The sequence below is a fragment of the Sciurus vulgaris genome, assembly GCF_902686455.1.
Source record: "Sciurus vulgaris genome assembly, chromosome: 18".
Lineage (NCBI taxonomy): Eukaryota > Metazoa > Chordata > Mammalia > Rodentia > Sciuridae > Sciurus > Sciurus vulgaris.
This window is the reverse complement of record NC_136479.1, coordinates 20,728,577-20,742,125: the sequence shown is the minus strand read 5'-3', so window position 1 is coordinate 20,742,125 and position 13,549 is coordinate 20,728,577. Positions and strand designations below refer to the sequence as shown.

The following is a 13,549-nucleotide window of genomic DNA, read 5'->3' as shown; positions in this document are numbered from 1 at the left end:
AACGATGCAGGACAGGAGGCCCTTTCATTAGAATTAAACAATCACACTGAACGAGAGGAAGGCCACCATGGACTTGCAGCACGTGCACATTTCACTGACACAGACTCAATTGTGTGGGGCAGGCCAGAGAGGAGGCACTGGGAGAAATAACTCTTTAAAGAGGACGGGCAACAAGCTATACTTCTGGAACAGGAGGAGAGCTAATGTGAACAAATCCTTTGTACCACTAGAAAACCCAGACCAGCAGGTTCTAGTGGAGCACCTGTAATCCCAGTGACTTGGGAGGCTGAGGCAGGAGGGTTGCAAGTTGGAGGCCAGCCTCAGCAATTTAGTGAGGCCCTAAGCAACTAAGTGAGATCCTGTCTCAGAACTAAAAGTAAAAAGGCTGGGGGTATGGCTCAGTGTTAAAGCATCCGAGTTCAGTCCCCAGTGCCAAACAAACAAACAAAATGACAAAAAAGAAAGAAAGAAAACTTGGACTAAATGATTTAGAAATGTGTTGGATAAGAAAGAAATCTGATGACACAGGAGCGAAGGGGGCTGTGAAGAATGGCAGGGTCAAGAGCGGGCGGGAGAGAGAAACCAGAGAGCTGAACGGACATCTGGGCGGCCTTCCCTACAGGTGCTAAGTTGGAGCAGAACTGCCAGGAGGCTGGGAAGCTGGGAAGGGTTTGCGACAGACTCGGAGCAGCGGACAGAGCGTGAGGGTGACCTGCAGTGAATGGTGCAGGAAGACCACCATGTGGGCAAACCCAAATGACTTCCGACTGCATAAAATAATAACAGTGACGATAATAATGTCTAGTGGCTTTAAAACCTAGGTTGAATTATAATGCACAACAATACCACATACAGTGGAGGAGAGTGAATGAGCTGCAGCTCTTAGGTCCTTTCTCTGAGTGGGAAGCGGTAAACTCGCTAATTTAGAACAGATTCTAATAACTCAAGAACGTGCACTGTAATCTCTGGTAATGACTGAAAAGATAATAAAAGGATGTATAACTAACAAGCTAATGAGAGGAAAAAAGAGGAATAACACTAGGCAATCAGTTCAAAAGAAGGTGAGAAAGGAGAAAAAGACATAAAACAAGTGGAACAAATAAAAAGTAAACAATAAGAGTAGATTTAAACTCAAATAGATCAGCAATTACATTAAATGTAAATGGACTAAATACTCTCATTAAAACACACAGATTGTTAGAGGATAAAAATAAAAACCAATTTCATGCTGCTTACAAGAGACAAAACTTAATATAAAGATGCAGAAAGTTGGAAAGTGAAGGAATGGAAAAAAGATCTATCACATAAACAGTAACCGGAAGAAAGTTGGGGTAGCTCTGTGTCTGACAAAGATGATTTTAAGGCAAAAAGCATTACTAGAGTGAAGAGAGAGAACATGTTATGCTAAAATGTTTTATTCACTAGGAAGATATAAAAAAGTCTAACTTTGCATGCCACAAAAAGACAGCTGGATGGGTGTAATGGTGCATATGTATAATCTCAGTGACTGGGAAGGCTGAGGCAGGAGGATCATAAATTTGAGGCCAGCCTCAGTAACTAAGAGAGACCCTGCTCAAAATAAAAACTAAAAAGAACCAGGGATGCAGCTTACTGGTTAAAGCCTTCCTGGTTTCAACCCCCAATACTCCCTCCAAAAGACTTTTCCAGAAAGGATGGCTCCACCCAAGTACACAGTAAGGCAGCTGCTGCCCCTCCAGATTCTGCCTGCAGAAGCGTGAGTCTGTTTGCAGTTCTCTGCAGGTGCCTCAGGTTCCTTGTGCCTCCAGTGGTGTGAACATCCCAGGAATCTCAGCACGATGCCAGCATTTAAAAACTCACTTTCCACACAACCCAGACCCTAACCAAAGCCAAATGCTTCATCTGGGGCTTGGCCAGGGAGCCACAATCCTTCCCACGCCGGAGGAGAGGCGGCTTCCTGGGGCTGCTGAGAGGCGATCTCTCTGCAAGGAGTGGCCATCTACGCTGCCCCTGATCCTCAGTCTGAGGGGCCCGAGGGGCTCTGGGCCCTGCACGTTTTGCTGCCTTTGGAACCTACTGTCCGTAATCCCATTTCCAGGGAGAGCAGGGACAAAGCCAGGGATTTCAGCTTCCCTCTCAGTTACCGAGCCCTTCAAATCTGGCTGAGTATATTTAAGAGATAAAGGCTGAGCTCCAATTCTGCTCAAAATGAGGATTCCACGGCCTCCCCCAGCATCCTCTAAGGAGTATAGATCAGACAAACCGCCTCAGAACCAAGTGCCAGGAGGTAATCGGATGTCTATCAGAGGCGCCCAGCGACATGCAGTTTCTTATCCCAGTGGGGCCAGGAAGTTCCTGGCCACAACTGGGACTACCCTGGACATGCACTTGTCCAGCCCGGGCTTCGTCTCCTTTTCCTACTCTTGTCTTCTTATCACCCTATTTCTTCACCTATTTTTATGTATTTATTTGACTGATTTTTTTTGGTGTGTGCTGTGGTTATACACAACAGTGGGTTCATTCTGACGTATCCGTAGAAGCATAGAACGTGGTTTTCTCCATTTCAATCCCCAGTACTATCCACTTCCCTTCCTCCTCCCTCCCCGGCCCCTTTCTCTACACTGTTGGTCTTCCTTTAATTCATTCATTCATTCAGGGAACTGAACCCAGGGGTGCCTAACCACTGAGCCACATCCCCAGTCTCTCTCTCTCTCTCTTTTTGTTTTTTATTTTGAGACAGTGTCTTGCCAAGTTGCTTAGGGTCCTGCCTAATTGCTGAGGCTGGCCTCAAACTTGGAATCCTTCTGCCTCAGCCTCCTGAGTCACTGGGATCACAGTTGTGCACCACCATCCCCACCTATTTATTTTTTAACTAGTGCATTATAGTCATATATAAAGCTGGAATGCATTGTCCTCACACATTTTGAAAGTTTTACATTTAACACTTCATGTAATTTGTTAGACTATTTGAGAGTGTTTTGGAGAAAGGAATATTATTAATTAATTAAGCTCTATTTCTCAAAGTGCTGTACAAGAAGGTAGATACTACAGGTTGGATTGTGTCTCCTAAAAAGACGTTAAATTCTCTTTCCTGGGAATGTGGCCTTATTTGGAAATAGGGTCTTTGCACATGATCAAGTTAAGATGAGGTCATCAGGGCCACGTGGGGTGGTGCATGCCTGTAATCCCAGTGACTTGGGAGGCTAAGGTAGGAAGGCCACAAGTTCATGGTCAGCCTCAGCAACTTAGGAAGACCCTACCTCAAAATAAAAATAAAAAGGGCTGGGGGCTGGGGTTGTGGCTCAGTGGTGGAGCGCTTGCCTTGCACATGTCAGGCACTGGGTTCGAGCCTCAGCACCACATAAAAATAAATAAATAAATAAAATAAAGGTATTGTGCCCATTTACAACTACAAAAAAAAAAAAAAAAAAAAACTAAAAACTTTTTTTAAAAAAAGGGCTGGGATGTTGCTCCTGGGTTCACTAGAGAGGGTCCTGATTCTGTATGATGGATGTCATCGTCACACTGGTGAAGCTGGACACAGACACACATGCGTTCAGAGAGAAGGCCACGGACGACAGGAACTGAGTGCCACAGACTGAGAACCGCGGGGAGTTGGGGGCGGGGCCCAGGACAGACCTCTCCCTCGCACCTTCTGCAGATGGCCCTGTCAATCACTGCCTGGATTGACTTTTAGCTTCAGGAAGAAGCATGGGATATTTAAGTCGCTGGTACTGTGGTACTTTGTTAATGCAGTCCTGGAAACTAATCCAGTATGTAAGATGAGTTCAGCTGACATGTGGCTTATCTTTTAAAATTATTAATAGTAATATGCTTATGTCCGTGAGCAATAAGAAAAAAAGATAGCAAGTGACTCAAACCTGGATTTTCTTTTTTTTTTTACCCCATCTCTTGGAATCTTTTTTCAAACCTGAATTTCAGGCATGTTACTGCTTAGGACTAGACTAATGTGGGTGTTATTCAAAAACTAGGTAAGTCACATACAGGGCACGTGCAGAAGAGTAGTCAAGAGCACGAATTCTGTTGCTTAGGTCCTCAGATACTGGCTTACCAGCCATGGGCTACGTGACCTTGGAAGACTCCTGAACCTCTCTGTGCCTGTTCCCTCTGAACCACGATCTTGGTAACTGAGGCACCTATTGCATGGGTCAGCTGGATGATCAAAGCAAGACGATGTAAATGGCAATGGACACAGCCTGTGGGAGGTGGGTGCTGTGGAACTGCTGACTTCATTCTGTTTCCGGACATGGAAACAAGCCACGATGGTGCGTTGCCTCAGAGGACGTCCCGCTAGCCCAGGGGGAAGCTGGGAAGGGCCCTGGCCATGGCGCAGTGCTCCACTCCAGGTGGAGTGGCTGGAGGCACTGACCGCCTTTTGCAGAGATGGCGCAGCAGAGTGGGCTCAGGGGCCTCTGGAGCAGCAGTCTCTGGTCCCGTGGCACTGTGCCTGTTCCCCAGAGGGCCCCAGCTTGTCCCGCGGGTCCTCCTCTTTCCTGCCCGGCCTCGCCCAGCCACGCTGGTCTCTTACATGGCCTCCTCTTCCCACCGCCTGCCTCGCTTGGGACCCCATGGACTGTTTCACCGTGAACGACTTCCTGATGTGACCCCTCTGTGACCCTGTCAGGTGTGGAACTGGACTTGCTGACCGTGGTCGCCGCCCACCTCTCCCTTCCTCAGGCTGGGGACAGGCCTCTTCAGGCGCTGGGCCTTTCCCAGAAGGCCAGGAGTGGGTCTAGAGCCACCTCTGGTCCCCACAGTGGAATGCAGCGTCCACCTGTGGGTCATCCCCACAGAAGCGGAACACAGAGCAGAGTCCTTAGACCCCTCTGGGGCTGAGACCTGTGTGGCTTGTCCACACACAGACTCCAGCTCTCGGGGCCTGGACTGCCTGAGTCTGCTTTACAGGCGGTGCAGACCTGCCCCATCCACGTAAGAAGCCAGGCCCCAGGGTGCTGCCGAGTCCTGGCTTTCCCATCTCACCCTGCAGACTCTGGCCTCCCGAATCTCCTTTCTTCTTCAGGCCTTGCATTCTCAGACAGGGACTGAGTGAGGGAGAGAGGAAGATGGCCGATCTACTTTAACTGCCTGGATCCAGCTGTGCCTGAAGGCCACCCTATCTTTGGACTTCTCAGTTACATGGGCTGACATAGTCTTTCACATAGAGTCACTTGTCCTTGTCACTGTTATCTACAATGTCTTGTCTTATATTGGTAGTCTTTCCACGTAGTTGGGTTTGGGTTTTGGTAGGGGTTAACCAGCAGAGCCTGGATACCATCCTGCCTACAGACCCTCAGCCAGACCTCCTCTTGGCTCTCCAGCCTGCCAGGCCACCCTGAAGATTGGACTTACCAGTCTCTTAAATTGCAAGAGAAAATTCCTTATCATACCCCCTACCCACTCCGTTTCTTTCTCTCTCTCCGACTCTGGGGAGTTTCTCTGGAAAACCCAACTGCCAGGTCAGCTCCGCCCTGGCAGGGAGGGTGAGGGAGCCAGGTCTCCCCTGTGGCACCCCACTGAGCGTGCCAGCCCCAGCCGCTCCCACTTGGGCCCCAGCTCTTACTGGAGCAGGCCCTCTCGGGGTCCTGGAATGCTGCGGGCGGCGGGGGGTTCACGATCAGGTCCGGTTTGCTGGGAATGAAGACCTCGGCGTTGTCCTTCCGCTTGGCAGACAGGTTCCTCTCCCTCTGGTGACCTGCGGGAGGAGACAGTCAGACCCCGTGCCTCCTGGAGATCCCGCCCTGGCGCTCTGTTGGTGCGGGAGGACGAGGGAGCCCTCGCTGCGCCCTGCGCCCTGCACACCTGGTAATCAGTGAAGAGCGCTGGACGCGCAGGCTCCAAATTCTGACTTTTCTCTCTTTATCTTTCTATCTTTCATATGTGAGCAGTGAATGGCTGCTGAGCTCCATCCCCAGCCCTTTTATTTTATTTCGAGACAGGCCCCTGCGTTGACCGGAGTGTGCACTGTCCCCTCGGATCTTACCTTTGTTGAGTGGAGCCCGGCCTTGCATTTGGGGGTGGGGGTGGAGCTGGGGTGTGGCCAAGGCCACCTCAGAGGGATTCACGTCTGCTGCCCTCCAGGGTCACAGCTGGAGGGGAGGCAGCGGAAGGGATGAGAGCGGGCGTGGGCAGGGGGCTGGCCAGTCAGGAGGCAGGTGAGGGACAAGGTTTCAGCTTGGGATGTGGGAAACACTGGAGGTGGACGGTGACGGACGCTGAAGCCTAATGACCCTGAGTGGACCGTGACAACGGTTAGAGCAGTACATTCCACCTCACGGGTGCATCGCCAAATCAGCTGCACATGTGCACACACACACACACACACACGCACGCACACACACGCGCGCGCACACACACGTGAGAGGGAAGTGGGAGGGGCATGGGCGCTACTGGAAGCAGCCCAGGTGGTGCGAGGTTGGCACCTGGCTGTGAAGACAGGGCCTGCAGAGCTGAGGAGCTGTGTGGCCTGGGAGCTGGAAGAGGCCTGGACACGGGGTCCCTGGAGGCCCCGCTCTTGCCCCAGTGAGACCACGTCACACTATGGACCGGCAGCACTGTAGGATACTAAACTGTGCTGTTTGCATTCGCTGAGTTTGTGGTGGCTTGTTACAGCAGCAGGTGGAAACTGATACACCCTGTTATAGGCAGGACTCTGAGGTCCAGGTCACTGGACCAGGTCCCAGGGCTGTGCAATGGAATCAGGATTTGACCAGGCCTGCTTGGCTCCAGGTCCAGCCCTTAGCCACTGTACTCACTGGCTACCAGCTCCCTCCTCTCCACAAGGTGGACATCCAGAAGCTGTGGCCTGTAGGTCTACCTGGGCCATCACCTGAGCCAAAGCACCGAGACTTTGTTACTCAACCCCAGACCCCTCGGTTCTTCAGGGAACATAGCCTGGAACCTCCACAGGCCTCCTCTGTTCAGCTCTCCTATCTTCGGGCACACCAAGCTCAGCGTCCCCCAGCCCCGTGCTTCCTGGGTGCTGTACCAGGAGAGCTGGGTCTACCTCATCAATCTGTCCCAGCTTCAATACCATCTCCTCTGAGAAGTGTCTCTGACCACTCCAGCTGTGGTGGCCCCAAGCCCATCCCCCACCAGCATCTTTTTATAATCTTCATGACTTTTGAGACCAAGGGGTCTTGGTCTCTCCTCCCTGACTTCCTAACTTGACCCTTGAACCTGGCCCTCCCCTTTCTAGGTCCTAGAAAAACCACTCTGCCTTCCAGAGTCCCACACTCACCTCTCATTTGTTTCCCATCATTGGAGGTGAGATAAAGAGTTAGTAGTTGGCTCCCCAAAGCCAACTCTTGCTTTATGACTTTATTTGGTCTGTTTGTTTAGCCTAGTAGTTAAAAACTCAGGCTCTAGTCTCAGATTGTTGGAATTTTGATTCCAGCTCTGCTTCTTACTGTGTGACCTCAGGCAAGTTACTTGACTGCTCTCTGCCTCAGTTTCCCCTCCTGTGAAACAAGTATGATGACAGTATTTTCCTTGGGGTTGAGGTGGGGATTAAAGAAGGGACTGTAGGTAAGACTCTCAGAATATCGTTTGGCTCATGCTAACAGGAACTCAGTAAGCGTTGGCAGGTGTTATTGTTTGTTTGCGTGCCTATCTTCTGTCCTCCCTGCTAGGGTGTGAGTGCCACAGGAGAGGGCCAGGCCAGTCCTGCCCTGCACGGGGGTGTGATGGGAATGAACGAACGATGGGCAGCCAGGACCAGCGCCCTTCTTAGGTCATTGCTGACTGCTCTCAGGCAAATGCTTAGGATGAGTCTGAACACCCAGGCCCACGCTGGGGTCTCAGGAGATCCTACGAGAGGCCCCGGGCCTCCTGCCGGCTCCTTCTGTGGGTGCGAGGGCTAAAGCCAGCCAAAGGCTGCAGATGAAAGGGGACAGAGGAGGGTGGCAGCGGGGACAGCAGCCCCTGTGTGCACTCACGGCCCCTGTGCAGGGACACTGTCGGCACCACAGCCAACGTGGGGACGGCCCGACAGTCCAGGGCTCAGACCTAGAATGTCAAGGAACCGCAGCTCCCTCCTTTCACTCCGTCCCCGAGACACTCTCAAACTGCCTGCGTCCACTGCTCTGTGGCCTGGTCCTTCACTCCCTGGCCCCATGTCCAGGGCAGGACTTGGGGACCTCCTCTCAGCCGTCCCCTCCCTCCCTGCTCCCGGCACAGAAGCACACTAATGTTGCTGGCCCCTTGCTGCTGTGGTAGGTGAGCACACACCTTTGTGACCTTGACCGTGCGCTCCCACACGCTGGCAGGGGCCAGGTGTGTGCCGCGATGGAGGCCAGCACGGGCCTGGGCCCTGGTGGAGCATCACAGGCTGGGGGACAGAGACAACTCAGGTTGGTGAGACAAAGCACCCTGGTGACAGTTTGGGTGCACAGAGGGGCCTGGCCAGCCAGGCCTGGTGAAGCTCACAGGTGGCTTGGCAGAGGAGGCTGAGCAGAGCCGGAGGGAGGAGAGGGCTGGGTGCGGAGGAGAGGGGTGGCGGGAAGCTGGTGGGGAGTGGCTGGGCGAGGCGGGGAGGGGAGAGCACGGGGGAGCAGGTTTGATGGACAAGTGTCCTCTCTGGGGACATCAGTCAATGGGTGTGGCTTTTCCAGACTGCCTGCTCTGGGCTCATTCATGACCCCCAAATTCTCACACTAAAGTCCTAACCCCAGTTTACCCCGAATGTGACCACATTTAGAGACGGGATAATTCAGTTAAAATGAGGCCATTAGTGCGGGGAAAATCCAAGATCTGTCCTTAGAGAGAGGAGGATGCAGACACACACAGAGGGAAGCCCATGGAGAGACTCGGAGAGAAGACGACCTTCTACAAGCTAAGGAGAGGGACTCGGAAGACACCGACCCGACCTTGGGCTTCTGGCTTCCAGAACTATGAGACTACACTCTTCCATTGTCGAAACCCACCAAACTGCGGCCCCCCAGCACACTAAGGGACTGCCTGACTTCAAAAAGTCTCTCACGTCTCCTCCCTGACACTGTAGGGACGGTGGTCTTCTCCAAGCTGGTGCACGTGGCTCTGAGGATGCACTAGGAATGGAAGAGGAGCAGGCAGAGGGGAGGCCGCGGCAGCCCGAGTCAAAGCCCACGGTCCAGAGCGCTGGGCGGGGTGGCTGCACCCTCTTGACCAGACCTGGCCCGTCAGAGCCACTGAGATTAGTTTAGAGATGGCGCCTGACCCAAGATGAGTTCCCTAATGTGGTTTGGAGAGACAGATCTGGGACTTTTTTTTTGTATGCGGATTGAACCCAGGGGTGCTTAACCACCAGCCACAGCCCCAGCCCTTTTTTGTATTTTTTTAGACAGGGTCTCACTGAGTTGCTGAGGCTGGCTTTGAACTCGAGATCCTCCTGCCTCAGCCTCCCCAGCAGCTGGGATCACAGACATGCGCCAGTGCATCTAGCTAGATCTGGGACTTTTGCTAGGGCTTTTAGGAAAGAAAAATTCACTTTTCTGAGGAATTGCATAGCCAGCATCTCACAGGAAGGCACAGGTGTGCCTTTGTACTTTGGAGAGCCTGCTAAGGATGGCCTGGGACAATGCGAATGAGAGCAAATGAGAGGGGAGGGGAGAGGAAATAGATCTGCGTCCTATACTCTCGATTTTCAGCTCCCTGGGCCCACGAACAGCCCCTTTTGCAAAAGCCACCCTGCGTTAGTTAGATGCTGTTAAACTTCCTCCAACGTGCGGGACAGACCCCACAACTATCTGCCAGCATCTATCACCTGGAACTCCCGGATCATCTGACACCTTCACCAGCCTTTGCCTCTTGCAAACAACAGAGCCCTGATGGACAGACCCCCCCCCCCGGCCTGCGAGACTTTCTACTCAAAGCTGAACTCAAAGTGCCACCTGGGGCTGGGGTCGAGGCTCAGTGGCAGAGCGCCCGCCTAGCACGTGTAAGGCACGGGGTTCGATCCTCAGCACCACATAAAAATAAATAAAATAAAATAAAGGTAATGTGTTCATCTACAGCTAAAACAATTTACAAAAAATAAATAAAGTGCTGCGCAAGTTCAAGTCCTACGATTAGGTCCAGAGATATCAAAAGCAGAGAAATGCCACATAAAACAGAGCTCACTTTTGGAAGCCGGGTTAAATTCCAGCACCACGAGGGTGTCTGGGCCCTGGGCAGGCCGTCCTGCCTCCTGGTCCTCGGACACGTCCTTCTGGACTGAGCGCCCTCTGCAAGGAGCGGGGTTGTCTCTGGGGCTTCCCCCGGGCGCCTGGTCCCCGGGCTCGGGCTCGGAGGGCACGTCTTCCTCCACAGAATCGTACTCGTCGCTGGAACTGTCCGTCTGCCTCTGTCGATTCACACTGGCTTCCAGGCTTTTCCTCAGTTCCTGCCAAAAGCCGAGGAGAGATGGAAAGCGAGATACAGCACTTGGAGAAAACTCCTTTGAAAACCAGATCGTTCCATCCCAAGAACTGTCCCCACCGAACGAACAGCTGATAACATCTCAACACCTGTGCTGTCCCCGCTCTGACGAGGAGACGCTAAGGGCAGGGGGCGAGCCACGTTCTGGACGGAGCAGTATCTACAGTGGTCACTGCGGTGTGTGTATTCCTGAGATGCCACTAAAATGGGGGTGGGTAGGAGAGAGGATGCGGATTCTGGCTTCTTAAAACAGATCGTGGGGCCGAACCCCCAGGTTTTCTGATTCAGTGGGTCTGGGATGGGGCCTGGGGATTAGCATGTCTAATCAGGCCATCCAGATGCTGAACGGAAAATCATGTTGAATGTGAAATCCCAAGGGCCTCCAGACAACCCGGAGAGCCCAGCCACAAGGACGTGTGGCAGAGAGCACCTTCCCGCACGCTGCCCCAGGGTTAGCAGCGCCAGATGTCCTCGCGCTGAGCACTTAACTACCACGGCGGGTCGTTCCTCCACGCTTCTGTTGTCTCCGTTAGGTAGGGCAAGCATTAAGATCTACACTGTAGCACTTAACTACGACGGCCTGATAATTTTTACACGTTTCTTTTGTCTCCATGAGACAGTAGGCTGAACATTAAATTCTATATTTAGCGTGACCGGAAAACCTATCAGCCAGACCCAGACACTTCTGAAAGGGAAGAGGGCACTTTGACATTTCATGCTGGGACCAAAAAGGATATGCTAGACCTGCTGGCCAAACCAGTCTATTGGGTCAACCTGGTTCCGCCACCCGGGGGTCCTCCCAGCCTCCAACGCAGTCCTGAGAAAATGAGAAGCAGGCAAAATGAAGGTTTGATGATTGGCTGATAAACCTAGTGGCTGTGGTAGACTGAATAACGGCTCCCCAAAGATGTCACAGCCTAACCCTGGGTACCTGGGTACAAGTGAGGCTGAGGGAAGGGGGAACACGGTTCAGGCATCTTTTATCACCTGGGAGAAAATACCTAAGCGGACAGACGATGGAAACACGGACCTTAAACGTGCTGCTGTTGAGAACTCTGGAAATGAGGTACGTGTATTGGAAACTGGAGGAGAGGGACCTGGTTATGCGATGGCAGCATCTTAGCTGACCTGTGTCCGAGGTTTACGGGGCAGGCAGAACTGGTACTTGACGAACTTGGACAGTTAGCTCAGGGGGTTCCCAAGTGAAGTGCTGAAGATGTGGTCTGCTTTCTTTTTGTTGTTTAGAGTAAACGCAAGAGGACACAGACCAAGAGAACGGCTGTTAGGTCAAAAGGAACCAGGGCTGAGGGACAGTCTCAGCCAGAGGGCAGAAGATGCCAAGAGCAGGAGATCTGGGGAGGGAAGCGAGGGTGTGGCTGGCTGGCCTTCTGCTGGAACCCCGAGGGATGCGAGGCTCAGGCTGCTGGAGTGAGCAGAGGGCTCCCTGAGATCAGACACGTGACTCGTGGATTCCCTTAGACATCCCAGCAGAAAACACGGGCTGTCCAGCAGAGATCTGCAGAGGCGCCTCTTGCCTCCTGGGGCGCAGGAGTCTCACGTGGTTTCTGGGGACGTCCAACCCCTCATCCCCTTTCGATGGGAGCACGTATGACTGTCATTCCAAGTGTGGCCCATCACTCTGAGAGCAGAGAACGTGTTTTCCAGGGCCACAGGCCCACAGATGGAGAGGAATTTGATCCAAGACGGAGTCCACTCAGCTTCACTCATTTCCAATTTAACCGAGTTAGATAAAATTGGGAGTTTTGAGCTAATAAGACTTGACGACATTTTGGACTTGAGTTGGTACTATAACTGGCTGAGACTTTGGGGAACTTTAGGATGGGATAAATGGGTTTTACATGTGGGATTAACATGAATCTTTGTAAGCCACAAACTGGACTGTGGTAGACTAAATAAATGACCCCCAAAGATGTCCACATCCGAATCCCTGGGACCTGTGAATATGTTACCTTACATGGCAAAGGGTCTCTGCAAAAGAGATTTAAAAAAACTGAGATGAGGGATTATCCCGGATTACACAGGTGAGCCTGCGGGCATGACAAGGGTCATTCCATAAGGCAAATGGGAAGAGCAGCATTAGAAACAGCAGATCTAAGGATGGAAGCAGAGGTCAGAGAAGGGGGAAGATGCCACAGTGCTGGTCTGAAGAAGAAAGAAGGAACCATACATAGCAGGTGGCCTCTAGAAGTCAGAAAAGGGAAGGAAATGGAGTCTCTCTCTCTCTCTCTCTCTCTCTTTTTTTTTTTTTTTTTTTTTTTTTTTTTACTGAGGATTGAATTCAGAGGCACTTTACCACTTAGTCACATACCCTGCTCATTTTGGTTGGGTCTCACTAAGTTGCTTAGAGCCTTGCTAAGTTTCTGAGGCTGGCCTCCAATTTGCAATCCTCCTGCCTCAGCTTCCCAAGCCACTGGTATTACAGGTGTGTGTCACCATGCCCAGCAGAAAATGGATTCTCTTCTAGAGCCTGTGGAAGGAACACAGGCCTGCAGCACCCTGATTTTAGACCAGCGAAACTAATTTTGATTTGGGACTTCCAGAACTATAAGATAAGCCACTAATTTTATGGTAAGTTGTTACAGCATCAGTAGGAAACTAACACAATTGTCTTATCTTTTACAGCTTTCTCTCTCCTACCCCACTACCACAAACCAAGTATCAGTGATATTTATTGAGCAGCTAGAATATTGCTTGACACACAGAAGGTGCTTTATAAATATGTGCTGAACGAGTAAATTATGTCAATCACTGGATGGTGGTCACAAGCAGGAGTGGAGGTAACATCAGAGATATGACCCTTAGCAAGTTACTAAACTCCTCTGAGCCACATTTTGATATACATCAAAATGGGTTAACAGGGGCTGGGGTTGGGGCTCAGTGTCAGAACACTTGCCTAGCAAGCATGAGGCACTGGGTTTGATCCTTGACACCACATAAAAAAATAATAAAATAAAATAAAAGCATTCTTTAAAAAAAGAAAAAATGGGTCAGCAGATCCCTGCCTCACACCACTGTGCTGAGAGCGATGTGGTGACCCGGGACGGTGTGAGCGTCCCACAGGGCACGGGGGAAATGACTGGAGGCGTTCTAACCACAACTCGGGGAGGAAGTGCTATCGGCCTCTGGTAGGTGGAAG

The 13,549-nt window shown here is 51.6% G+C and overlaps 1 protein-coding gene across 1 annotated transcript in view; it reads right to left on the bottom strand.

Moving 5' to 3' along the window:
• The window catches only part of KATNIP (katanin interacting protein), a 162,211-nt gene that overhangs the window by 65,508 nt on the left and 83,154 nt on the right, over nucleotides 1-13,549 (bottom strand). Inside the window, exons 8-9 of the mRNA XM_079121544.1 lie at nucleotides 10,096-10,357; nucleotides 5,561-5,692 (exon numbers count right to left, since the gene is read on the bottom strand). Coding sequence (XP_078977670.1) covers nucleotides 5,561-5,692; nucleotides 10,096-10,357 — 394 coding nt within the window. The remainder of the gene's footprint in view (nucleotides 1-5,560; nucleotides 5,693-10,095; nucleotides 10,358-13,549) is intronic.